This window comes from Nansenia antarctica (assembly GCF_963989245.1).
Source record: "Nansenia antarctica genome assembly, chromosome: 17".
Lineage (NCBI taxonomy): Eukaryota > Metazoa > Chordata > Actinopteri > Argentiniformes > Microstomatidae > Nansenia > Nansenia antarctica.
Window position 1 is genome coordinate 15,978,965 of NC_137687.1, and position 23,530 is coordinate 16,002,494.

General features: G+C 45.1%; 2 protein-coding genes across 3 annotated transcripts; one reads left to right on the plus strand and one right to left on the minus strand.

Moving 5' to 3' along the window:
- Positions 1-6,209: 6,209 nt before the first annotated feature.
- On the minus strand, positions 6,210-12,209 carry LOC308172675 (cyclin-dependent kinase-like 1; the record flags this gene model as incomplete). Of its 2 annotated transcripts, none has more annotated exons than XM_080547605.1 (9): positions 6,210-6,311; positions 6,679-6,831; positions 8,527-8,583; positions 8,709-8,791; positions 9,297-9,497; positions 10,175-10,265; positions 10,755-10,827; positions 11,762-11,883; positions 12,042-12,209. In XM_080547605.1, the coding sequence occupies 9 exons, from the start codon at positions 12,207-12,209 to the stop codon at positions 6,210-6,212; spliced, it is 1,050 nt and encodes a 349-aa protein (XP_080403731.1). The 2 variants fall into 2 exon arrangements, with proteins under 2 accessions (XP_080403731.1, XP_080403730.1); XM_080547604.1 differs by having other exon boundaries at positions 8,512-8,583.
- Positions 12,210-16,480: 4,271 nt separating this feature from the next.
- Positions 16,481-19,118, plus strand: LOC308172431 (26S proteasome non-ATPase regulatory subunit 8-like; the record flags this gene model as incomplete). The annotated part of the gene is made up of 6 exons (XM_080547339.1): positions 16,481-16,493; positions 16,589-16,691; positions 17,718-17,883; positions 18,127-18,227; positions 18,353-18,464; positions 18,622-19,118. 6 exons carry the CDS (start codon positions 16,481-16,483, stop codon positions 18,757-18,759), a joined length of 633 nt encoding a protein of 210 aa, XP_080403465.1. The 3' UTR covers positions 18,760-19,118.
- Positions 19,119-23,530: the final 4,412 nt, after the last annotated feature.

Below are 23,530 nucleotides of genomic sequence, written 5' to 3' on the forward strand. Positions count from 1 at the left end.
TGTCACTTAAGGACAGTGACATCACAAGGCCACACCTTCCACAACGCTTACTTTTCATCCGAACACAATATTCAGCATTCTTGTTAGCTTGTGATGGATGATCTGTTGTCAGTTCATCAGGTTCCATGATGCTGCTGACATCACAAGGCCACACCTTCCACAACGCTGCTGTGCTGTGTGTCCACCACACTGCTGCTCTTAAAGGTGCAGAACAGAGTCAAGGGGTTAGTGAGGCAGGTAGCCTAGGGGTTAGAGAGGCAGGTAGCCTAGAGGTTAGAGAGGCAGGTAGTCTAGAGGTTAGATAGGCAGGTAGCCTAGAGGTTAGAGAGGCAGGTAGCCTAGAGGTTAGAGAGGCAGGTAGTCTAGAGGTTAGATAGGCAGGTAGCCTAGAGGTTAGAGAGGCAGGTAGCCTATAGATTATAGAGGCAGGTAGCCTAGAGGTTAGAGAGGCAGGTAGCCTAGAGGTTAGAGAGGCAGGTAGTCTAGAGGTTAGAGAGGCAGGTAGTCTAGGGGTTAGAGAGGCAGGTAGTCTAGAGGTTAGAGAGGCAGGTAGCCTAGAAGTTAGAGAGGCAGGTAGCCTAGAGGTTAGAGAGGCAGGTAGCCTATAGATTATAGAGGCAGGTAGCCTAGAGGTTAGAGAGGCAGGTAGACTAGGGGTTAGAGAGGCAGGTAGCCTAGGGGTTAGAGAGGCAGGTAGCCTAGAGGTTAGAGAGGCAGGTAGCCTAGAGGTTAGAGAGGCAGGTAGCCTAGAGGTTAGAGAGGCAGGTAGCCTAGAGGTTAGAGAGGCAGGTAGCCTAGAAGTTAGAGAGGCAGGTAGTCTAGAGGTTAGAGAGGCAGGTAGCCTAGAAGTTAGAGAGGCAGGTAGCCTAGAGGTTAGAGAGGCAGGTAGCCTAGAGATTATAGAGGTACAATTTCAGCTACGAGGTAGTGCTCCAATGCTTTCTCTGAAACTTTGGCGCACTTCATCTTTACCTGTTCTTGACAGCTATGCTGACTTTTCATCCGAACAAAATATTCAGCATTCTTGCTCGCTTGTGATGGATGATCTGTTGTCAGTTCATCAGGTTCCATGATGTTGCTTGTTTGCTTGTTCATTGCTCTCGAAATGTCTTTGCGCGGTAAACGAAAAAACAATGCAGGCTGACACACTGACCTTATGCTGAACCCGGTATTGACATTGTGACATGGAAAAGGGGCACGCGAGACAGATTTTGATGATGAATTGTATTGTATTGTATTTAAGCAATATCACACGAGAGGGAGTGCTGTTATACTGAATACCATCTCTGCACACATTCACATGAGATACACTGGCTGCACTACAGCCTAGTGCAGTATAAGAGATTATAGCTTCGCCATCTGATTTAGGCCTAGTTATGCTGTCAGACAGGCAGAAGGGGGACGGTGCTCTCTGGGCAAACTAAACAGGTATTTCATGAACCACATGGTTCACCTCTGTCCTAGTCCTGTTACAAACATAGCCCTTATCTGCAAGCATCAACATTCTTCAACTGGGGAAGCCGACACAAACACAGTGGTGTAGAGAGACAGAGAGGGCTAAAAAGGAGATTAAAAGTTGGAGTTATGGAGATCTCCTGCACGCTGCTGGTCTTAGCAGCAGGCCTAGTCCTAGTTCTGCTGTGGTTGTTTAGTGTGAGGAACCTGGTCTTAGTTCTGCTGTGGTTGTTTAGTGTGAGGAACCTGGTCTTAGTTCTGCTGTGGTTGTTTAGTGTGAGGAACCTGGTCTTAGTTCTGCTGTGGTTGTTTAGTGTGAGGAACAGGAAACACCATCCTTTACCTCCAGGACCTACTGCCCTCCCACTCATAGGCAACCTGCTACAGCTGGACAAACATGCTCCCTTCAAAAGCCTCCTCAAGGTGGGGGCGCTTAGGTGGCGTAGCGGGTTAAGCGTTGACCATGTAACTGCAGCGTCCCCGGTACGATTCCGGCCGGGGACATATCCTGCATGTCATCCCTCCTCTCTCTCTCACCCATCCTTCCTGTCTAAATCTCTACTGTATCTGTCAATAAAATGAAAAATATATATATATGAGTGGGAAAAAAAAGCCTCCTCAAGGTGAAAGACGAGTTTGGGAATGATAAGCATTATGTGTGCTTGCTGTTGATCGAGTAGTACGTAAGCCAGCATGGATTGATTACATTGCCTTGTAACTGTGGGGAAAACCCACATTGGTGCCCCATAGACATCATGTTTGCCCAGATAGACGAGCTGAGAGACTTTGTCATGAAGAAGATCCTGGAGCACCAGGAGACTCTCAGCCCAACCTCCCCCAGAGACGACATCCACTGCTGTCTCACCAGACTCAACCAGGTCTGAATATGCAGTGTTACTGAGCTACTGTACATGTTGGTCTTGTGGTGGTAACATTTACTGACAACCACACTACTTGTCTTCCTATATATCTTCCAGGATACAAATCCCCCCTCTTCTGAGTTTCACTATGAAAACCTGGTGGGTCCAGTTTTACATCTGTTCTTGGATGGGACAGAGACGACCAGTAGCACCAGGGCCGGTCCTTGGCATAGGCGAACTAGGCGGTCCCTTAGGGCGCCAAATGCCTGGGGGGCGCCAAATGCCCCCCCCCCCAAAAAAAAAACATTTCAATAATTTACATTTCAATAATTTTGTCTCTATGAATTTCATGTCTCTATGAAAATATGTCTCAGCCTACTGTCTATTTTTGTCTTGAAACCATTGTTGTCCATATTTTTTACTGTTGAATGTGTGGGTGGTGATGAGGCAGTACTGGTGGCTTAATGTGGTGGTGGCGCCCCTAAAACATTTTTTTTGGGGGGGGGGCATCAAATCATACTCTCGCCTAGGGCACCTAAATGCCTAGGACCGGCCCTGAGTAGCACCATCAGATATGCCATCAAGATACTCATCAAGATACTCCCAAACCTACAGAGTAAGGAACGTCTAAATGCCTGGCTGGCTAATCTGGTAACTATTCTCAATAACGATGTGGCAAAATAATTAACCTCACCTTTGGAGTTCAACTGTATTACCGTATTTTCCGCACTATAAGGCGCACCGGATTATAAGGCGCACCTTCAATGAATGGCCTATTTTAGAACTGTTTTCATATATAGGGCGCACCGGACTATAAGGCGCACTGTCGTTTTTTTTTTTGACTTTTAAGTGCGCCTTATAGTGCGGAAAATACGGTACTGTATTGTTCTCTCATTCAAGAGCAGATACAGCAGGAGATTGACACTGTGATTGGACAAGAGCGTGTTCCACAGATGGAGGACAGGAAGTCCCTCCCCTACACGGAGGCTGTGATCCATTAGATACAGAGTTCTATGGACGTTGTGCCATTCAACGTCCCTCGCTAGGCTACAAAAGACATCTCGTTCAGGGGCTACACCATTCCACAGGTTCCCTATCATGTTCTATTAGGCATGCAGTTATTATACACTCAGTACATTTAATTTCAATAATCTATTGAGAATTTCTAGACACGATACTGTGTCCAACATACTGTACCTACATACCCTCCTAACCCTAACCCTTTTCAGGGCACAATGATCATTCCCATGATGCACTCTGCTAAGAGACAAGCGGCACTGGGACCCCATGGTCTTTTAACCCTGAGCACTTTCTGGACGAGAATGGCAACTTTAAGAAGAACCCATGCAGCATCCTAGCCTTTCTCTGCAGGTAGAGGATACGCCTGTGTAAGGCAACCTCAACATCATTTTCCATGTCAAAAGCTTGGACTGTACAGTATGTATGTGCAGTTGTTATTGTCACCTTTTCTATAGAGAGAAATATGAATGATGTTTACAATATACTATGCTAAGTATGCTCCCTTTACAAACTTTAACCTCCATATTCTGATATGCAGTCATTGCAGTGCACAATGCCCCCATAGACATTGGATAATTATTAAATCCATTATTGTCATAATAATCATGAATCAACATCACACAAGTTGTTGTGTGTTCCTCTGATCATATATAGTATAGTTGGTATACTGAAATACTACGAAAACCACTCATATTATCAAATAAAATAATAAGTATATTAATAATAATACGTTTTATTTGTAATGCGCTTAACATAAAGACATCTCAAAGTGCTAATTGATATTGTTAGTACATCGTAATTGTAGAAATTGTAATTCAGTTCTCCCAAACAAACCTGTTTATCAACCTATTCTATAGATGATGTCTGCGGTTTCTCTGGCACTGACATTTCTCCCCCTCCTTCCCCAGGAAAGAGAGCCTGTGTGTGGGGGGGTCTCTGGCCCTGCTGCAGCGCCTCACCTTCTCCAGGAAAGAGAGCCTGTGTGTGGGGGTCCTCTGGCCCTGCTGCAGCGCCTCACCTTCCCCAGGAAAGAGAGCCTGTGTGTGTGGGGGTCTCTGGCCCTGCTGCAGCGCCTCACCTTCTCCAGCCCCGGGGGGCCTAACAGAACCTCAGCCCAGAGGTCAGAAAGCTTTATGAGGAGTGCAAAACACTGCCCACCTTCAAAACCACTCTCAAAAAACATTTACAGGAGGCTGCAATCCGTAACTGGACCCTCTAAATCAAAAAATCAAATTAAAAGACTACACCCCCACCTGGACTACCCTCTATATATTCTTGTTGTTTTGTTGTTATCCTCTGCACATACTAGTTGTTTTGTCCCACCCCCCTACCTGGTCTACACTCTGAGCAAACGCAATGTTATTATGTCGCCCCCCCCCCTCCCCCCCGCCTAAATCTACTGGTGTTTTTGTACCCCCCCCCCCACCATGACCACACACTGTACATACTTGTTGTTTTGTCCCCCCGCCCGAACTACCCATTGTACATATTATATGTCTGTCCCCCTGCCCGAACTACCCACTGTACATACTTTGTGTTTTGTTGTATTGTTCTTCCCATGTTGGATGTATGTCTATCTTGTAGATAGTACTAGTTATTTGTCTGTATTATCTTGTAGATAGTACTAGTTTTTTGTCTGTCTTACATGTAACGATGAATTGAGAATCAAGGACCCCAATTGAAATAAGCCAGTGGCTTTCTTGGGTTTTTATCCTGTTAGTTGACCTTGTATGTAATATGTACTTTCATGTACCTACTTCTGCAAATCTTCTAATAAAGTTTTCAATCAATCAATCAATGAACAGGAACCAGCTCATCACCGCCCCCCGGTGGGCAACTGCCAGAACAGCAGGACAGGAGCAGTCAGAAGGCAGGCTGGGCAGGCTGCGTATGGTAATGTAATCAGGAGAGTCAGGACAGGACTGTCATTTGATAAGAGTGCGAGGATCAGTCATGTCATGTGTCAGGAGTTACAGTACATGTATCTTTCAGTGTATCAGTGTCTTATCACCTCAGTGTATGTCCATGCATTACTTATCACTGTTAACACTAGAACAGCCGTGCCTTTTTGACTAAAAGAGCCGCCTCGGGGGTCAAAAGGAGGGTCCTGAAACTTGATCTAGTGCAAAGATACAAACATTTGTTTTACTCACAGGCTCCTCATGGTGTTCTAGTGTTAAAAGGCATATATTGTTTAGGAAAAAATAAAAGCTTAAGCCTCATTACCTCAATATATTACCTCACTATATTGTACATTACATACGTATACAACTATTACATACATATACAAATTGTGACCAAATCTGTAACCCCTTTAAAATAAACATTCTCATATTGAGAGTTGAATTGAACGAACAACATGAACCCTTGGAATTTCATGGATAAAAGTCCAGTGATAATCAGATCATTAAACATACTATATGCTTAGTGTACAGAAGAAAAGCATTAGCTTTGGTTGGCTGAAATAGAGTAGCTAAAGCATGAGACGGATACATGTATTGCATTTCCCTAGGGGATGATGGCACACCAATAATAATATTTCGTAATCTATTCATCTAATCTATTGTGCTGAGTAGGAATTCTGCCAACTGTCCAGAGAGTGTATGCTTCAGCTTTGTACAGTATGAGCAATGTTCTCTTTATCACTTTTAGCAATACACACACACACACACGCACACGCACACGCACACACACACGCACACGCATACACACGCACACACACGCACACACACACACACACACACACACACACACAATGCATTCTCCTCTTAAGAAGATGCACACATACGCACACAGCACACATTCATATTAAAGAGTGTTTCTCATAGTCATTGGTGGTGTCTCTCTCTGGGAGTCCGGGTGTGTCAGATGTTGTCAGATGTTGGGCAGGTGGTGGTCGTATCTGTGTTTGACCTGCTTCTTCACATCAGGCGCAGGTGAGATGTTGCTGCTTGGTAGCTGAGGCAGATACTGTGGCTGAGAAGACAGAAGACAGAGAGAGGTTAACACTTAATCAGCCATGAGGGCTCATTTGACCTGTGCATAATGTTTTTTCAAATTTCAGGACCCTCCTTTCATGACTTTCATTGTGCGTTCTACCACCCAGTATCCTTACATTTTCAAAATCACATCAGGATAAGCTAGTATGATTGCTATGCTATATTTTGCAGTTTTTCTGTGTAGGAAGCAGGCTAATTTACAAGCGTGGTCTAACTAGTGGTCGTGTAAATAGCAGGTTAGCATTTTAAAGAGGCGGCTCTATTAGTAGGTAAAAAAGGCACGGCTGCTCTACTGTTAACTCCAGGTATGTATGGATGGAGTCTGTCAGTGTGCAGGCACGTACCCCTGCTTGCCTGCGTCTGGACCCCTTGTCGTGTCGTCTCCCGGGGCGTTCCCCCTCGCGCCCCCAGCCCACCCCCCCCTCCTCCTGGAAGTACGGCAGCTCCAGCAGCTCCACACAGGACAGCCTCAGAGACGGGTCCATCACCAGACACGCCTGCACACACACACACACACACACACACACACACACACACACACTGTTATTAACACTGCACACACACACACACACGCTGTTATTAACACTACACACACACGCTGTTATTAACACTACACACACCACACACACTGTTATTAACACTACACACACACACACACTGTTATTAACACTACACACACACACGCTGTTATTAACACTACACACACACGCTGTTATTAACACTACACACACACACACACACACTGTTATTAACACTACACACACACACACACGCTGTTATTAACACTACACACACACACACACACTGTTATTAACACTACACACACACACACACTGTTATTAACACTACACACACACACACTGTTATTAACACTACACACACACACACTGTTATTAACACTACACACACGCTGTTATTAACACTACACACACACACACACACTGTTATTAACACTACACACACACACACACACTGTTATTAACACTACACACACACACACTGTTATTAACACTGCACACACACACACACTGTTATTAACACTACACACACACACGCTGTTATTAACACTACACACACACACACACACACACTGTTATTAACACTACACACACACGCTGTTATTAACACTACACACACACACACACACACACTGTTATTAACACTACACACACACACACTGTTATTAACACTACACACACACACGCTGTTATTAACACTACACACACACACACACACACTGTTATTAACACTACACACACACACGCTGTTATTAACACTACACACACGCTGTTATTAACACCACACACACACACACTGTTATTAACACTACACACACACGCTGTTATTAACACTACACACACACGCTGTTATTAACACTACACACACGCTGTTATTAACACTACACACACACACACACACGCTGTTATTAACACTACACACACACACACTGTTATTAACACTACACACACACACACACTGTTATTAACACTACACACACACGCTGTTATTAACACCACACACACACACACACGCTGTTATTAACACTACACACACCACACACACTGTTATTAACACTACACACACACACACACACACACTGTTATTAACACTACACACACACACACACACACACTGTTATTAACACTGCACACACACACACACACACTGTTATTAACACTACACACACACACACACACACACACTGTTATTAACACTACACACACACACACACACTGTTATTAACACTGCACACACACACACACACACTGTTATTAACACTACACACACACACACACACACACTGTTATTAACACTACACACACACACACTGTTATTAATGACCACAAACATACATCTTAAATGAGAAGTTATGGCTTGTCAAAAGCCGCAAGCACAGGAAATCCAACATTTCAAAGCAGCGACAATAACTTCACCTAAACAAACTCATGTTGAATACAGGGCAGATTGCTTAGGATTCAAAACTTCTCTCGAACAGCCTAATTCATACTTCATACTCAATGGTAGCCTGGCTCAGGCCATAACTAGGCGCCAAATGACCATCCTTACAGATACGATGATCAGAAACACAGGAACAATGTATACAGTACATCCCACAAATGTATAGAAACACTTGACTTCATGTGCCCGTCCGCCCGCCCGCCTGCCCACACAATCACACCTTCAGTACAGACCTTCATAACAGTGAGTGCGTGAGGAGATCCACCATGGAAGCGCTTCTCCAAGGGTTCCTACATGTCAAAAGGACACAACGGCAAAATCAACTTAACACTCAAATTTGTCTTTCTCTACTAAATTTGACGGTTTCCCCGCTAGGTCTGACATGTTTGAGAGAGTATCTCCATGTGGTCGTTACCGTGGTCTCCGGCTCGGGGATGCTGACTCCGCTGAAGAACACGTTGGAGCGGAACACCTGCTGGTGGTGAGGGATCAGGTCACCTGATGTGACAAAACATTAGGTACAGTCATCAGCAGTAAGCGACTACTGTCAGGCCAAACAGTCTCCACAACTATGGACAGGGTTCGACATTAACGATTGCCCGATTGCCCAGGGCACGTATCAAAGAGTACACGCCTGTCCACCTGTCTGTCGATCAGCGCGTACGCTTTAATAATATCTTCACTCCACGGTCATCTAGCCTGGTCTGGCGCCTGTGCCGTCCGTTGTTCTTCCTGCACACCGACACACAGATCCAGGATCCAGCAGCGTCGTCGCTGCCACGCAAACAAACCCGGCTAATGTTTTACTGCCCCGGGCAATCGGGCAACCGTTAATGTCCAACCCTGATGGCTATAAAAAAGCTCACACTTCTTCCCTGTCTCTCTGACTGTACCTAGTGTCCTACGGATGAGGTAGAGCTGGTCTCTCTGACTGTACCTAGTGTTCTAGAGCTGGTCTCTCTCACTGTACCTAGTGTTCTAGAGCTGGTCTCTCTGACTGTACCTAGTGTCCTGCGTATGAGGTAGAGCTGGTCCACGTCAGACCTCCCAGGCCATAGAGGGTTCCCGTGGAGCAGCTCGGCGAAGACGCAGCCCAGCGCCCAGATGTCGACCGGGGGGCCGTACTGAGTGTCCCCCACCAACAGCTCTGGAGCCCGGTACCAGCGGGTCGCCACATAGTCTGTATAGTCATCGCCTGGACCAGCTGAGAGAGACAGAGGGAGAGGCAGAGGGGAAAAATAATAAATATCCTCTCTCTCTCTCTCTCTCTCTCAGGGTTCCCACACCTTCTGAAACATCAAATTCAAGCACCTTTCAAGGACTTTCAAGACTCAATTCCCTCAAATTCATAGTAGTTTGAGACAGAACTAGTTGACGAGCTACATTTTTTAGAGAGAGAGAGAGAGAGAGAGAGAGAGAGAGAGGGTAATTCAAGCACTTTCAATGACCCATGTCTATTTTAAGACCTTGATTTCTTTTTCTCAAATTCACAAACTTTCAAGGATTTCAAGGACCCGTGGGAACCCTGCTCTCTCTCTCTGATCCTCACTCACACCCAATAAACACCCCCACAAACACAGGGACATTGAATAACATGTCCGTAACACACAGAGGGGGATTACAATTCACGCTGACTGAGTGACGACATGTTACAGTATGGTAACAATACACTGAAACCAAAGGCAGGGAGGGTAAACAGAGACACTGGCAGAATAACTGGCTGGCTGGCTCTCTCCTCTGCGCTGCGTTCACACTGCACTGAAAGTGAGGAGGGCTAAAAAAACAGAACCGATCTAGGGCTTCTCCTTGAATTAGTCATTAGAGAAACATTGAAGCTAAATGCACATAAACCGCACTGCACTCTGGGTAATCTATACTCACTCAGAATCCTGGCAAAGCCAAAGTCACAGAGCTTGATGACTCCAGTCTTGGTGAGCAGGATATTCTCTGGCTTAACGTCACGGTGGATGCACTGCAACGCACAGACACGCTTAGGTGACACTGATACAAAGTCTCTCAATGACACAGACAGACTCTCATACAGCGAAACACTAGTTGGGGAGGGTGGGGGGGGGGGTGAAGAGAGAGAGAGAGAGAGAGAGAGAGAGAGAGAGAGAGAGAGACACAGAGAGAGAGAGAGAGACAGAGAGAGAGAGAGAGAGAGAGAGAGAGACAGAGAGAGAGAGAGACAGAGAGAGACAGAGAGAGAGACAGAGAGACAGAGAGAGAGAGAGAGAGAGAGAGAGAGAGAGAGAGCGAGCATATAAGTATAAGTTTAAAGACTGACAGACAGCTTCATGCAACAACAACAAAAATCATATCATTACTACTAAGTACCCTTAACACAGGCAAAGTCACTAACATAGAACAGTGGAGAATCCTGTAAGTCTAAAACTAGGAGTTAAAGTAGCACTAAGTACAGAACATTCTAGCACAGATACACGGGCAGGCTTCAACTGACGTTGTGTTTGTGGCAGAAGTTGACAGCCTGTAGCGTTTGCCACACTATGCTCTTCATCTGAGCCTCAGGGACCCTGAAAAGAACACAAAGACAAACGGTCAAATCCATTAGGGGCAAAAACACAATCAACACAATAGTATTCTTTTCAGATCAATTTATGCAGCTTTCTTGTCACCCGGGTAACCGTATGCCGGTCACCTATAGCAACCGGTGCCTCTGTTGGGCAGCTAGAGTTTCTGCTGCAGGGCCTTATGGGAAAGGGGATTGTAGTCAGGCAGCTCCCAGCCCAGCTAACCGCAGGCTCACACACACACACACACACACACACACACTAAACCCCCCTTTGTCTGTTGGCCATAGGGTGTAGGACGCAGAGACACGTGAGAGTATAGTGACATAACATAAAGGTTAGGGCAAGGTTAGAGCGCTCTTTGAGCCAAGACTATTTTCTCCCTCGTACTCTGTTACCATTTTCAGTTTTCTTTTGTATCTTAGCAACGGTCTTGCTTCCCTCTATGTAATTTCTCCCAATGCCCCCTCCCCTTCGCTGTCGACAAAAGCAGTCAGACAAACGAACGCACACAGCATGTTACTATTGGATTACATGGTGTACAAGTGTATGCAAACGTGATGACTGCATAAAAAAGAAAGACGAGATCAAGCTGGTCGTTCTCAGTTGTAACACGTGTAATAAGATCTGCACTCACAAAGTGATGAGCAGTAAGAGTGAAGATAAAAAAAGCGAAATCCAAACTTTGTTGTCAGCGGCTGACAGAGTTAATAACCAGCCCTGTTTCTGTCTCTACAGTATTCTGTGTTGGTCACTCAGTAATTAATAGTTAGTCTTTTCATATGAAAAGCTTCAACCTGTATGTCCGCCGGATAGTATTTAGATGGCACAGGGAGATCTGAGGTAACGGGTTATGTTAGTGGGGTGTTTGGGTTAGGGTTAGGGTTACGGTTAAGAGTTAGGGTCAGGGTCAGGGTTAAGGGTTAGCTCAACCTACCCCCGGGGATGTCTGTCCAGCTCGTTGAGGACAGTTTGCTCACAGAACTCAAACACCAGGTGCAGTCTCCTCTTCCTCCTGAACACCTCCAGAAGGTTGACCAGGTTCACATGTTTCAGCTGCTGCAGGAGGAACAGGAGAGGAGGACTGTTTTAGTGTACGCTGACGCCTTTTCACTGTGTAGGCTACTACCTGAGCTACAGCCAGGAACGTGTGTTAAACTGCCCTCTTTTCATGTGTATGTGTAATTGTGTATGGAGTTAGTATGTTATCGTTGTACCTTCAGCATCCGTATTTCTCGGAGAGCTATCTTCTTGATGACAGGGTCGTCCTCAGATTCGACAAACTTTTTGATGGCCACGATCTGCCCAGTGTCTCTGTGTCTGCATTTGAACACCACACCATAGGACCCCTCTCCGATTTTGGCAAGTTTTTCATATTTCTCCATTGGGTTTCACCTGACAGACACAAAACACTTGCTTGCCTGTAAACCTTCATCTTTGCAAGTAACTTACATTAGACATTTTCATTAGAAATAAATGTAGAAAGGAAGTAAGTAAAAGTAAGTCAAATGTATTTGTATAGCACCTATCCCAGACCAGGGGTCACAAAGTGCTTTACATATATACATGAACATAATAAAAGAGCGAAAGTCATGGCATGGAACTGTCGATTGTTAAAATCTCTATATCAACCATGACCATGGACATAGGTGTAACAAAAACAGAGAATACAGAATTGTCAACTTATTGTATAGCACCTATCCCAGACCAGGGGTCACAAAGTGCTTTACATATATACATGAACATAATAAAAGAGCGAAAGTCATGGCATGGAACTGTCGATTGTTAAGATCTCTATATCAACCATGACCATGGACATAGCCTATGTAGGTGTAACAAAAACAGAGAATACAGAAGTGTCAACTCACTGTGTGTCGTGTCTCAGAGAGCTGTCATGTCATCAAAGGACCGGCGACTGTGCGAAATGACATATCAGCCACCTGTTCTCTGTGCGTCCGTCTGTCTCTCTCTCTCTCTCGGCTAGAATCGGCACTTCTCTGGATCAAACTTCATTTCCATTATGTTTGAAGTCCAGTACATACAGGTTGTGTTTTAGAGGAGGACAGGTCGTATATTAGTGAAAGTCCCGACCTCAACCGCTGTCGTCGTCGTCGTCTTGTGCGTCTTTTGCGTCGCGTCGCGTCCTTGGATACCCCGGGTAGCCTACTATGGAGCTATTTTAGTGCCAACAGAAATTGAATTGTATTTGACAGATTGAATTGAATATGAGCAAAAATTGAATTGTATTTCACAGATCTGAATTGTATTTGACAGATTGAATTGAATCTGAGCACAAACTGAATTGTATTCGACAGATTGAATTGTATTCAATTCAGTTTTCATTATTTTCATTCAGTTTTCAAATTCAGTTTCTCTAAATACAATTCAGTTCTCTAAATACAATTCAGTTTTACTCAAAATACAATTCAGTTCTCAAAATACAATTCAGTTTTTCTCAAAATACGAGTTCAGTTTTAGAGGCACTCATCCGGGGACTCTGGGCTAGGTAGAATAATAGAGCACCGATTCTAACTCCCATCCCTCCCATCCGATGTCGTTATATGGAGAAAAGTAATGAAATAGGCAATGTGTGTCCTTTCAGTCTGCCTGAGGTGTTGTAGGGGGGTATTTAAACAGGCTAATGGGTTTATTGTGAGTTTACTTTGATTGTTTGTTTATTGCCTTGATCACCGTATTGAGAAGTCATATGGTTATGGGGGCTGATATTGCAAGATAATTCAAGCACCTGCGCATCTTGCATGGCGGTAGTGGAGAGAGAGGGGAGCAATGTATTTTTGTTGACCGCATTATACGCATATTCTATAGGCTAGGGCTAGGCCTACGCATTGTTTGTTATTTTTCTGGTTTTGATCGCTTATGGATTATTTTTGTACGTCGCCAAGTTTGATTGTTCTATTCAATAAATGATCTCGCTACAGGTGTCATATAACCCTAACCCATATCCTGTCATATAAAAGTACCTTATTGAATCTCCAGGTAATGTATTTCTGACATCCATCACTTTTGCTGTCGTTAAGATCAGGGATCTCAAGTCTCACGCATTGGGCGTAAGACACACGCGGCGTGTGAGCGTGTGAACGGGTTGAAATGCGTGTGTCTCACGCCCAATGCGTGAGACTTGAGAGCCCTGATTAAGATACTTTATTTTTCTGTTTGGTAGTCTGTCCAATGTGACACTTGCCCTCCTCCACCGGCCCTAGTTTTGGATCTAGCTTGCTGTTCATTATCTTCATGATAAATCGTAGCTAGCTAGCTATAACATCTTCATATACACCATACAGGCTAAATACTGATTAACAGTAATCACCCTAACCCTACGATGCCCATTGAACAGATTTATTCATTATCCTATCTTAAGAAAACGAATGTAACACTCTCATCTGGGGATTTACACGGCAAATCAAATGAAGAACTACACATCCCTGATGACAGGGAGATAACATATGACTGCTCTGATGAATCAACCCCTATTTCATCAATTTTCTCTATATAACGACGCCGATCATTGATCAGCAACGACACTATATAATAGCTTGCCTAACTGGCCATAGGATTTGGGCTCCTAATATCTAAAAAGCACTACGGTTTTCTTATTTTATCGGATTAAAGTAGCAAAGACCAGACATTTCCATTGACCGCCAGTCAAACTTCTACACTTCTATCACCCAAAAAGGGGCGTGGACATGACGGGAGAGCAAAGTACCCGGATGCGTTGCTCTTATGAATTCGGATGGGAGGGATTAGAATCGGTGCTCTATTATTCTACCTAGCCCAGAGTCCCCGGATGAGTGCCTCTAAAACTGAACTCGTATTTTGAGAAAAACTGAATTGTATTTTGAGTAAAACTGAATTGTATTTTGAGTAAAACTGAATTGTATTTAGAGAACTGAATTTGAAAACTGAATGAAAATAATGAAAACTGAATTGAATACAATTCAATCTGTCGAATACAATTCAGTTTGTGCTCAGATTCAATTCAATCTGTCAAATACAATTCAGATCTGTGAAATACAATTCAATTTGTGCTCATATTCAATTCAATCTGTCAAATATAATTCAATTTCTGTTGGCACTAAAATAGCTCCATAAGCCTACCTATACCTCCCTACCTACCTACCATCCCCGTTTAGCTGAACCTGTGAACCCAACTGACTCCCTCGATGAAATGTTGTTTTCGTCTATGTTATTGTTGTAGTTGTTGTTGTTGTTGTTGTTGTTGTTGTTATATGCTCAACACGTCTGTAAATTATCTTTCCTGAGCGTCCGTGCGCCAATGGTGCCCGCTACTGAAAGACCTTCTGCTATCAGCCCAGTAGAGCTCTCAGGTCTTCTGCCAGCATATCAGCCCAATAGAGCTCTCAGGTCTTCTGCTAGCATATCAGCCCAATAGAGCTCTCAGGTCTTCTGCTAGCATATCAGCCCAATAGAGCTCTCAGGTCTTCTGCTAGCATATCAGCCCAATAGAGCTCTCAGGTCTTCTGCTAGCATATCAGCCCAATAGAGCTCTCAGGCCTTCTGCTAGCATATCAGCCCAATAGAGCTCTCAGGTCTTCTGCTAGCATATCAGCCCAATAGAGCTCTCAGGTCTTCTGCTAGCATATCAGCCCAATAGAGCTCTCAGGTCTTCTGTTAGCATATCAGCCCAATAGAGATGTCAGGTCTTCTGCTAGCATATCAGCCCAATAGAGCTCTCAGGTCTTCTGCTAGCATATCAGCCCAATAGAGCTCTCAGACCTTCTGTTAGCATATCAGCCCAATAGAGCTCTCAGGTCTTCTGCTAGCATATCAGCCCAATAGAGCTCTCGGGTCTTCTGCTAGCATATCAGCCCAATAGAGCTCTCAGGTCTTCTGCTAGCATATCAGCCCAATAGAGCTCTCAGGTCTTCTGCTAGCATATCAGCCCAATAGAGCTCTCAGGTCTTCTGCTAGCATATCAGCCCAATAGAGCTCTCAGGCCTTCTGCTAGCATATCAGCCCAATAGAGCTCTCAGGTCTTCTGCTAGCATATCAGCCCAATAGAGCTCTCAGGTCTTCTGCTAGCATATCAGCCCAATAGAGCTCTCAGGTCTTCTGTTAGCATATCAGCCCAATAGAGATGCCAGGTCTTCTGCTAGCATATCAGCCCAATAGAGCTCTCAGGTCTTCTGCTAGCATATCAGCCCAATAGAGCTCTCAGACCTTCTGTTAGCATATCAGCCCAATAGAGCTCTCAGGTCTTCTGCTAGCATATCAGCCCAATAGAGCTCTCGGGTCTTCTGCTAGCATATCAGCCCAATAGAGCTCTCAGGTCTTCCGACGCTGGTTTTCTCTGTGTACCACATGTACAAAAGAAGAGATTTGGTGAGGCTGCATTCTCATTTTATGCACCCAGATTGTGGAATGCACTGCCAGTTTACATTAGGGATGCAACCTCAGCACATAATGTTCAAGTCAAGACTAAAAACCCATCTTTTTAATATTGCCTTTAAATGACTAAATAATTAAATTATGATTATATAATGATTGGAGCACTTTGAGCTGCAACGTTTGCAGGAAAAGTGCCATACAAATAAAAGTTAGTATTATTATTATTATTACTAGTAGATCAGAAGCCTAGTGCTTGGCGTAGGCTATAGGCTTATGAGATGTTGACATAATGGAGACGCAATGTCAGTGATGACAGCCTCACTAGCTAGTGAGCTATATTAGCACACGTCCTTAACCTTAACAACCTATTCTGACAAATGTCTAAACTTTTTCTCAGGTGATGTTCTGGAGATCGGAGCCCTGTGGAGCATCCTGAAGAAGGACATCCCGTCGTTTGAGAGATACATGGCCCAGCTGAAGTGCTACTACTTTGATTACAAGTAAGACAGCTTTTTACTAGTTTTTTGGGGGGTTGCACCAACATGGTTTAAATTAATCCTGGTTTAGGCTTAATCCTTAACTAGCCAAACAAAGCCACGTCACATCATCACATCAGGCAAAGTGATGATAAATTCCATAACTATACTAATTTGTTTCCAATCATAGCTAGCTATCTAGCTTACTTACTTACTTATCAAAAGACCTCTGCAGCTCATCCAGAATGCTACTGGCCGTCTTGTGTTCAACCTCCCCAAATTCTCCCCTCTCCTCTGCGCCCTTCACTGGCTCCCGACAGCAGCTCGTATTAGGCCTACCCAGCAGCAAAGGGAACTGCCCCTTCCTACATGCAGGCAATGATCAGCCTCCATACACCTGCCCCTCCTCTCCTCCACCTCCATACACCTGCCCCTCCTCTCCTCCACCTCCATACACCTGCCCCTCCTCTCCTCCACCTCCATACACCTGCCTGTTCACTCCTCTCCTCCACCTCCATACACCTGCCCCTCCTCTCCTCCACCTCCATACACCTGCCTGTTCACTCCTCTCCTCCACCTCCATACACCTGCCCCTCCTCTCCTCCACCTCCATACACCTGCCTGTTCACTCCTCTCCTCCACCTCCATACACCTGCCCCTCCTCTCCTCCACCTCCATACACCTGCCCGTTCACTCCTCTCCTCCACCTCCATACACCTGCCCCTCCTCTCCTCCACCTCCATACACCTGCCCGTTCACTCCTCTCCTCCACCTCCATACACCTGCCCGTTCACTCCTCTCCTCCACCTCCATACACCTGCTCCTCCTCTCCTCCACCTCCATACACCTGCCCCTCCTCTCCTCCACCTCCATACACCTGCCCGTTCACTCCTCTCCTCCACCTTCATACACCTGCCCTTTCACTCCGCTCCTCCACCTCTGCTGGCTGACTGGCACCACCGCCTCTGCGGGGTTACAGCGGGACCCAGCCACGGTGTTCTGTGATGGCGTAGCTAGTGTCTAAACCCTCCTTCCTCTTCTCTCCACCAGGGATGAGCTGCCTGAGTCGGCCTACATGCACCAGCTGCTGGGGCTGAACCTGCTCTTCCTGCTGTCTCAGAACCGCGTGTCTGAGTTCCACACAGAGCTGGAGAGGCTGAGCGCACGAGACATCCAGACCAACGTGTACATCAGGCACCCCGTCTCTCTAGAGCAGGTGCCTTTAGCTGCTTTCACATTATTGTACTAATGTTTAAGATGGAAGTTTCAATATTTACTTGATGTTCTTTTTTGTTTTCTTGTCTACTGTGGTTTGACAATTAGCCGGTCTGCACTTTCCAAAAAACGTTTCCCTTCTCTCCACAATAATAATTAATCATCCACATTTGTGGAGCCCTTATAACCAACGAACCTTTGAGCAAAGTACGCCTTAATAACTGAACTCTCCTGTGAACTTTAGTACTTGATGGAGGGAAGTTACAACAAGGTATTTCTTGCCAAAGGAAACATCCCTGCTGAGAGCTACACCTTCTTCATAGATATTCTTCTGGACACTATTCGGTAAGAGGGAGAATGAATTGACCTGAATATGTCCTCCAAGTGGCTTAATTAATTAATTAATTGACTCAGGAGCCAGTCACACAGGTAATCAAGGGCCGACTATGACATGGGTCTGTGTGTTTCAGTGATGAGATCGCTGGCTGCATAGAGAAGGCCTATGAGCAGATCCAGTTTAACGAAGCCACCCGCGTGCTGTTCTTCGCTTCCCCAAAGAAGATGACGGAGTACGCCAAGAAGGTTTGTTATTATTATTATTATTATTATTATTATTTGTAAGAAATGTGTGATGATTCACCGTCCTTGACAAATAATCAGACCTAGGCTGTGTTATGTTATTCAGAGAACAAGTCAGTCCTAATCCGAGCTGTGACGTGCTTGTGTTGTGTTGTTGCAGAGGGGCTGGACCCAGAGCCCAGATGGGTATTACTCCTTCAGCACCCAGCAGCAGAGGACAGAGGAGGTGAACATCCCCTCCACAGAGCTGGCGCAGCAGGTTATTGAATACGCAAGGCAGCTGGAAATGATTGTGTAGCGCAATTACAGGAGCCGAAAAGATATCTCTCTCTCCCGAATATATATATATATATATATTATACATACATACACACGCACACACACACACACACACACACACACACACACACACACACACATATTGTGAGCCTTTCTATTGATAACAAAGAAACATGCTAAACTACTGTCATGACCCGACGACAATATGGTTCAGTTAGGATCACACGGTCTGCTTCAGTACAGTAGCCACGTAGAGACTTTGCTTTTCAATGTCACTCAAAGTACAGGTAGCTAAGGACAAACTGCAATACACTTGGTATTTAGTTTCCCTTGTACTCAGAAGTTATAAACAGGCTCATGTAGTGTACTGGAGTATAAGTTGATGTTTTTTTTTGTTCTGTAGTACTCAGAACTCAATTCCAATGTCCATGCCTTGTATCCTAGCAACTGACAGAGAATTGCTAATAAAGTTTGTGTGTTTTTTAAAATGGTCATTTCTTGTCCCACCTTTACCCCTAGATTGGTTGTACAGTCATGGATATAGATTGGCAGCCCTGCACTTCTGTCAGATAATGCACCACTTCTCCCAGAAAAATATAGCAATTACAAATACTTTGGTATTCACATGTTTATTTCTTTTGTTTGCATTGGAACAACACAAAAAAACTAATTCCACACAGAACTCCAAAAATGGACTGGACAAAATTGTAAGAAATAATTGTATTTCAAGCATGTAATGCTCCTTTAATTTGTATACTCACCTGTGGCAAGTTACAGGTGCTGACAATATAGGCACAATTGCAACCAGTCAAAATTGTCAAAAGTTGACTCAACCTTTGTATTGTGTGTCTGTGTACCACACTGAGCATGGAGGAAAGAAAGAAGAGCAAAGAATTGTCTGAGGATTTGAGAACCAAATTGTGGAAAAGCATGGACCACACCTGGGGTATCCAAAATCATGCCAGGTGCCAATCCCATTTCCCTTTTTTACCCCTACCCCTCGTTTCAGAGTGCCGCTCGCTTTTCGGCTTGCCCCTCGGAACAGAGTTACAAGACGTAGTGGTTGAAATCTTCCCCTATGAAATGTTTTGTTTACCTTTTTGATTTTGTCATGTATGTTCCTTTAAGGATGTAGTAGATTGGTCACCTACCTGATACTGAGATAATTACCGTGAGTGATGCACCTGGTAGGATGTCTTTATATAGGTCATCAAAATGTGTGTTTGCTAGGTTATGGTGGAGCTCATAATGTTTTCAACCACACAGCATATCTCACAGCATATCACACAGGATTTATAGCACAAGGAAAGTCAACCCGAGTTTGTTTAGTTTAAGAAATTATTTAATTTTTTCTGAGCTTTTTTGATGCTATTCTGAGAGTGCTTTCTAAGGAGTGTGTGGGAACACCCTCACCATAACCCCAGTGGCTGAATGGAAGTAGGAGACGGGGATTAGCCACTTCACAAAGTAGGAGTATTTGTGAATGAGCCCTTGTGGTTATTAAGGATGTGTATTATCACTGCTGAGGTTCTCCTCCCTGCCTCTCTCTCAGTGCCAGTGAAACTGCCAGTGTTGCCGTGGTGACCCAGGAAGGCTCACACAGGTGGTTCCGACGTATGTTCAACCTGAGGAGGGATGTGATAACAGAGACAGTTAGGTTGGTCTTTCTCCAGCGGCTTTGGAACGACCAGTAATGAGGAAGAGCATGAAGGAACAGAACGTCTGCTCTCATAATCTAATAACTAAAGGTGTTTATGACAAAACCTCCCAGTAAAAATATCACATTGAACACTGCTGGGGAGTTTTGCAGCTTTTACGAGGCAATAGTTAGAAGTGTCATGTGTGACTCACCACTTTGTGACATTGCGTGGCAGTGCAGCTTTGCCCTGGTGCTGGCAGTGTGTCTTGCGTGAGCAGGTTTGGTCCACAGTGAAGGGATGCCAGCGGCCTTCCGGGTGGGGGAGGCGTTTAGGAGAGGCGCTGAGTGGGTCCTCCTGTTTCTCTTCTGTTCTGTCCTCCTGTTTCTCTTCTGTTCTGTCCTCCTGTTTCTCTTCTGTTCTGTCCTTCCCTGGACTCTTACTGGACAGAGCTGCAGCTGATGCTTTAGGTTTGGATTTTTTCCTCGCTTTTGCTGGTGAATTTGGGGGAGCAGAAACATGAAACATTGGGACTGCGGGAAGTTTGAGGTTTGAGTCTGAAGTTGGTGGTTCGGTAGTGGGTGTTTCTGTAACTACTATAACTTCTATAGAGGAGAGGGAGGGCTCTTCAAAGGGCATGTCGATGACTGAAGACGGGTTAGGGTTGCGTTTAGGGTTAGGGTTAGGCCATCCACATTGAGCCCTTGTTAATGGAGGAAGAATGGGCCATGTTTCTGGCCATGGAAGAGTGAAAACGGAAGAGTGAAACTGTTGATGGGAACTAGTTCCAGAATCAGCATCAGTTGCCCGTTCATTAGGATAAATGAAGGTACCCTTTTTAATGTAATGTGTTTGGTAGCGTTTGTGGCCCGGTCCTTTTGTACCACTATTCTCTGCCTGCTGCAAACTCTTATGTTCTGCAGAGGGACAGTCTTCTGGGGGTTCATGAGGTGTTTCTGTTGTTTCTGGAGTGTCCTGGCTGCCATCTACTGGTTGAACCTTTGACTTGTTCGCTTCCACGAGCTCCTTGAGTAAATGGGCGTGCATGTTCTTCACGGACGATTCATGGGCTTGCATGAGCCTCTTCCTTGTTGCTAAAGCGCGGCCATGCGGCGAGATGGGCGGTTTGACGATCTTTGCCTTCTTCTGGGCCTTGGCTTCTTTGCGAGCAGGGTTGACTTTAGTTGGTATTTTGATGGCCTCGCTGTAAGGAACGCCGTTCAGAGCTCTACGCACTGCTGCCTGCCTCAGAGGAGTGGCGGGTGGAGGGATCAACTCCTGTTTCTTTACGTACTCAAACCTGACGAGGGAGACATAATAATAATAATAATACATTAGACTTATATAGTGCTTTTCTAGACACTCAAAGACGCTTTACAAACTGTAAAAAATAAATTTAAAAAAATAAAGTATAGGGGCCTAATTAAGGTAGTGCTGGGGACACATGGGAAGGGGAGGCGGAGGGGAAGAGGGTTAACTGACATATCAAACTGTTACCCATGTTCATGTTAGAGACACATAGGAACACAAACTAGACTCAAGGCATTTATTGCGCCTCCAATTATCGAGTCAAAGTAAAGGACTGAATTGACAAAAATGATTAGGTCAGACAGTCAAATATAGGCAAACTCACCTGTCCTCTATCTGTGCTATAGTCTTTTTACAGAGCACAAAGTTTGGCGGCACTTTAAGAGAGGGAGATATCTCTGAGTTATCTGTTGTGTCCGTAGTGCTGCTGCTGCTGCAACTGTCGCCACTAGGGGCCGCTGTTCTCACGTTGTTTGGGGATGCAGGACTTGGTGGTGCTTGGTGGTGAAAAGATTTAAATGGTGGTGCTTTGACAGACATCTGTGTTTTTGGTGGCACTTTCACCTCAGTTGTGGCTGTGAGGAGGAGAGGGTCAGGGCAAAGAACTTCAGGTGCTTCAGAAGTCGGGGATGCAGGACTTGGTGGTGCTTGGTGGTGAAAAAATGTAAATGGTGGTGCTTTGACAGACATCTGTGTTTTTGGTGGCACTTTCACCTCAGTTGTGGCTGTGAGGAGGAGAGGGTCAGGGCAAAGAACTTCAGGTGCTTCAGAAGTCACCTTGACGATCTGGCTCCCAGCATGACTCTGTTCTGCTGTCGGAGGTTCAGGAGTTGTCAGAGGCTCGGCGGGGGGTGTCTTCTGGGACGCGACATAATTATTATTTATTACATCAAGCTCCTCGTCCTGACATGGTGGAGGAGGGGGAGCGGTTGTGGATGTAGAGGGGTTTTCCAGTTGTTTTGGTAGAGATGTAACCTGGGGGGGAGGGGGGGAAGCGGTTGTGGATGTAGAGGGGTTTTCCAGTTGTTTTGGTAGAGATGTAACCTGGGGGGGAGGGGGGGGAGCGGTTGTGGATGTAGAGGGGTTTTCCAGTTGTTTTGGTAGAGATGTAACCTGGGGGGGAGGGGGGGGGTCCTGTTGTTGAACATGTTTCTCACTCCGAAGGTCCCAGGACATGTTCGGAACGCTGAGCTCTTTTTTTTGCTCCTTTTTAGGGGGGGAGGAGGGGGCTGCGGTGACCGTGGGCACACTGGGTGTAGTCGTTGGGCTGTCTGTGCCGGGGTCAGTAGGAGATGTACTAGGCTGCAATGGACAGAATGTCCCTTGCCCCATGTTCACAGTGAAATCAGGGACACCCTTGAATAAATCTGGGGGTACGGGGTTAAGGGGATTTGAGCTCGGTGGTGTGGAACTCTTGATCAGGGTCTTATAGCTGCGCCTTTCTGTGTCTGTCTGGTGTGGAACCTCAGTGTCTTTTAGTTGTCCTTTCTCAATGTCTTGTGCAGATTGATTGTTTCCCATTCTCTCACTCAGCTTTCCTACAAAATGAGAAGAAATATATAGTCATAAATCATAGACTTTGGGCCTAAAATGTCATTGCCTGATCACAGATGAGCACAGATGCAAACACATTTGTCATGATAAAGAGAATAAGTAGATGGGATATAGCCATTTAGATCAACATTATGTGGTGGGGTGTACCAGCGGGAATCTTTTGGTGTACCATTTGAGTTTTATGTTATGTTAATTTTATTTATAATAAAAGTTTTAGTTATTGTTTGATTCTATGTCGGCCATGTTTTGGTGTAGGCTACTAGCCCAACTGCCATTCTACTCATTCTATTG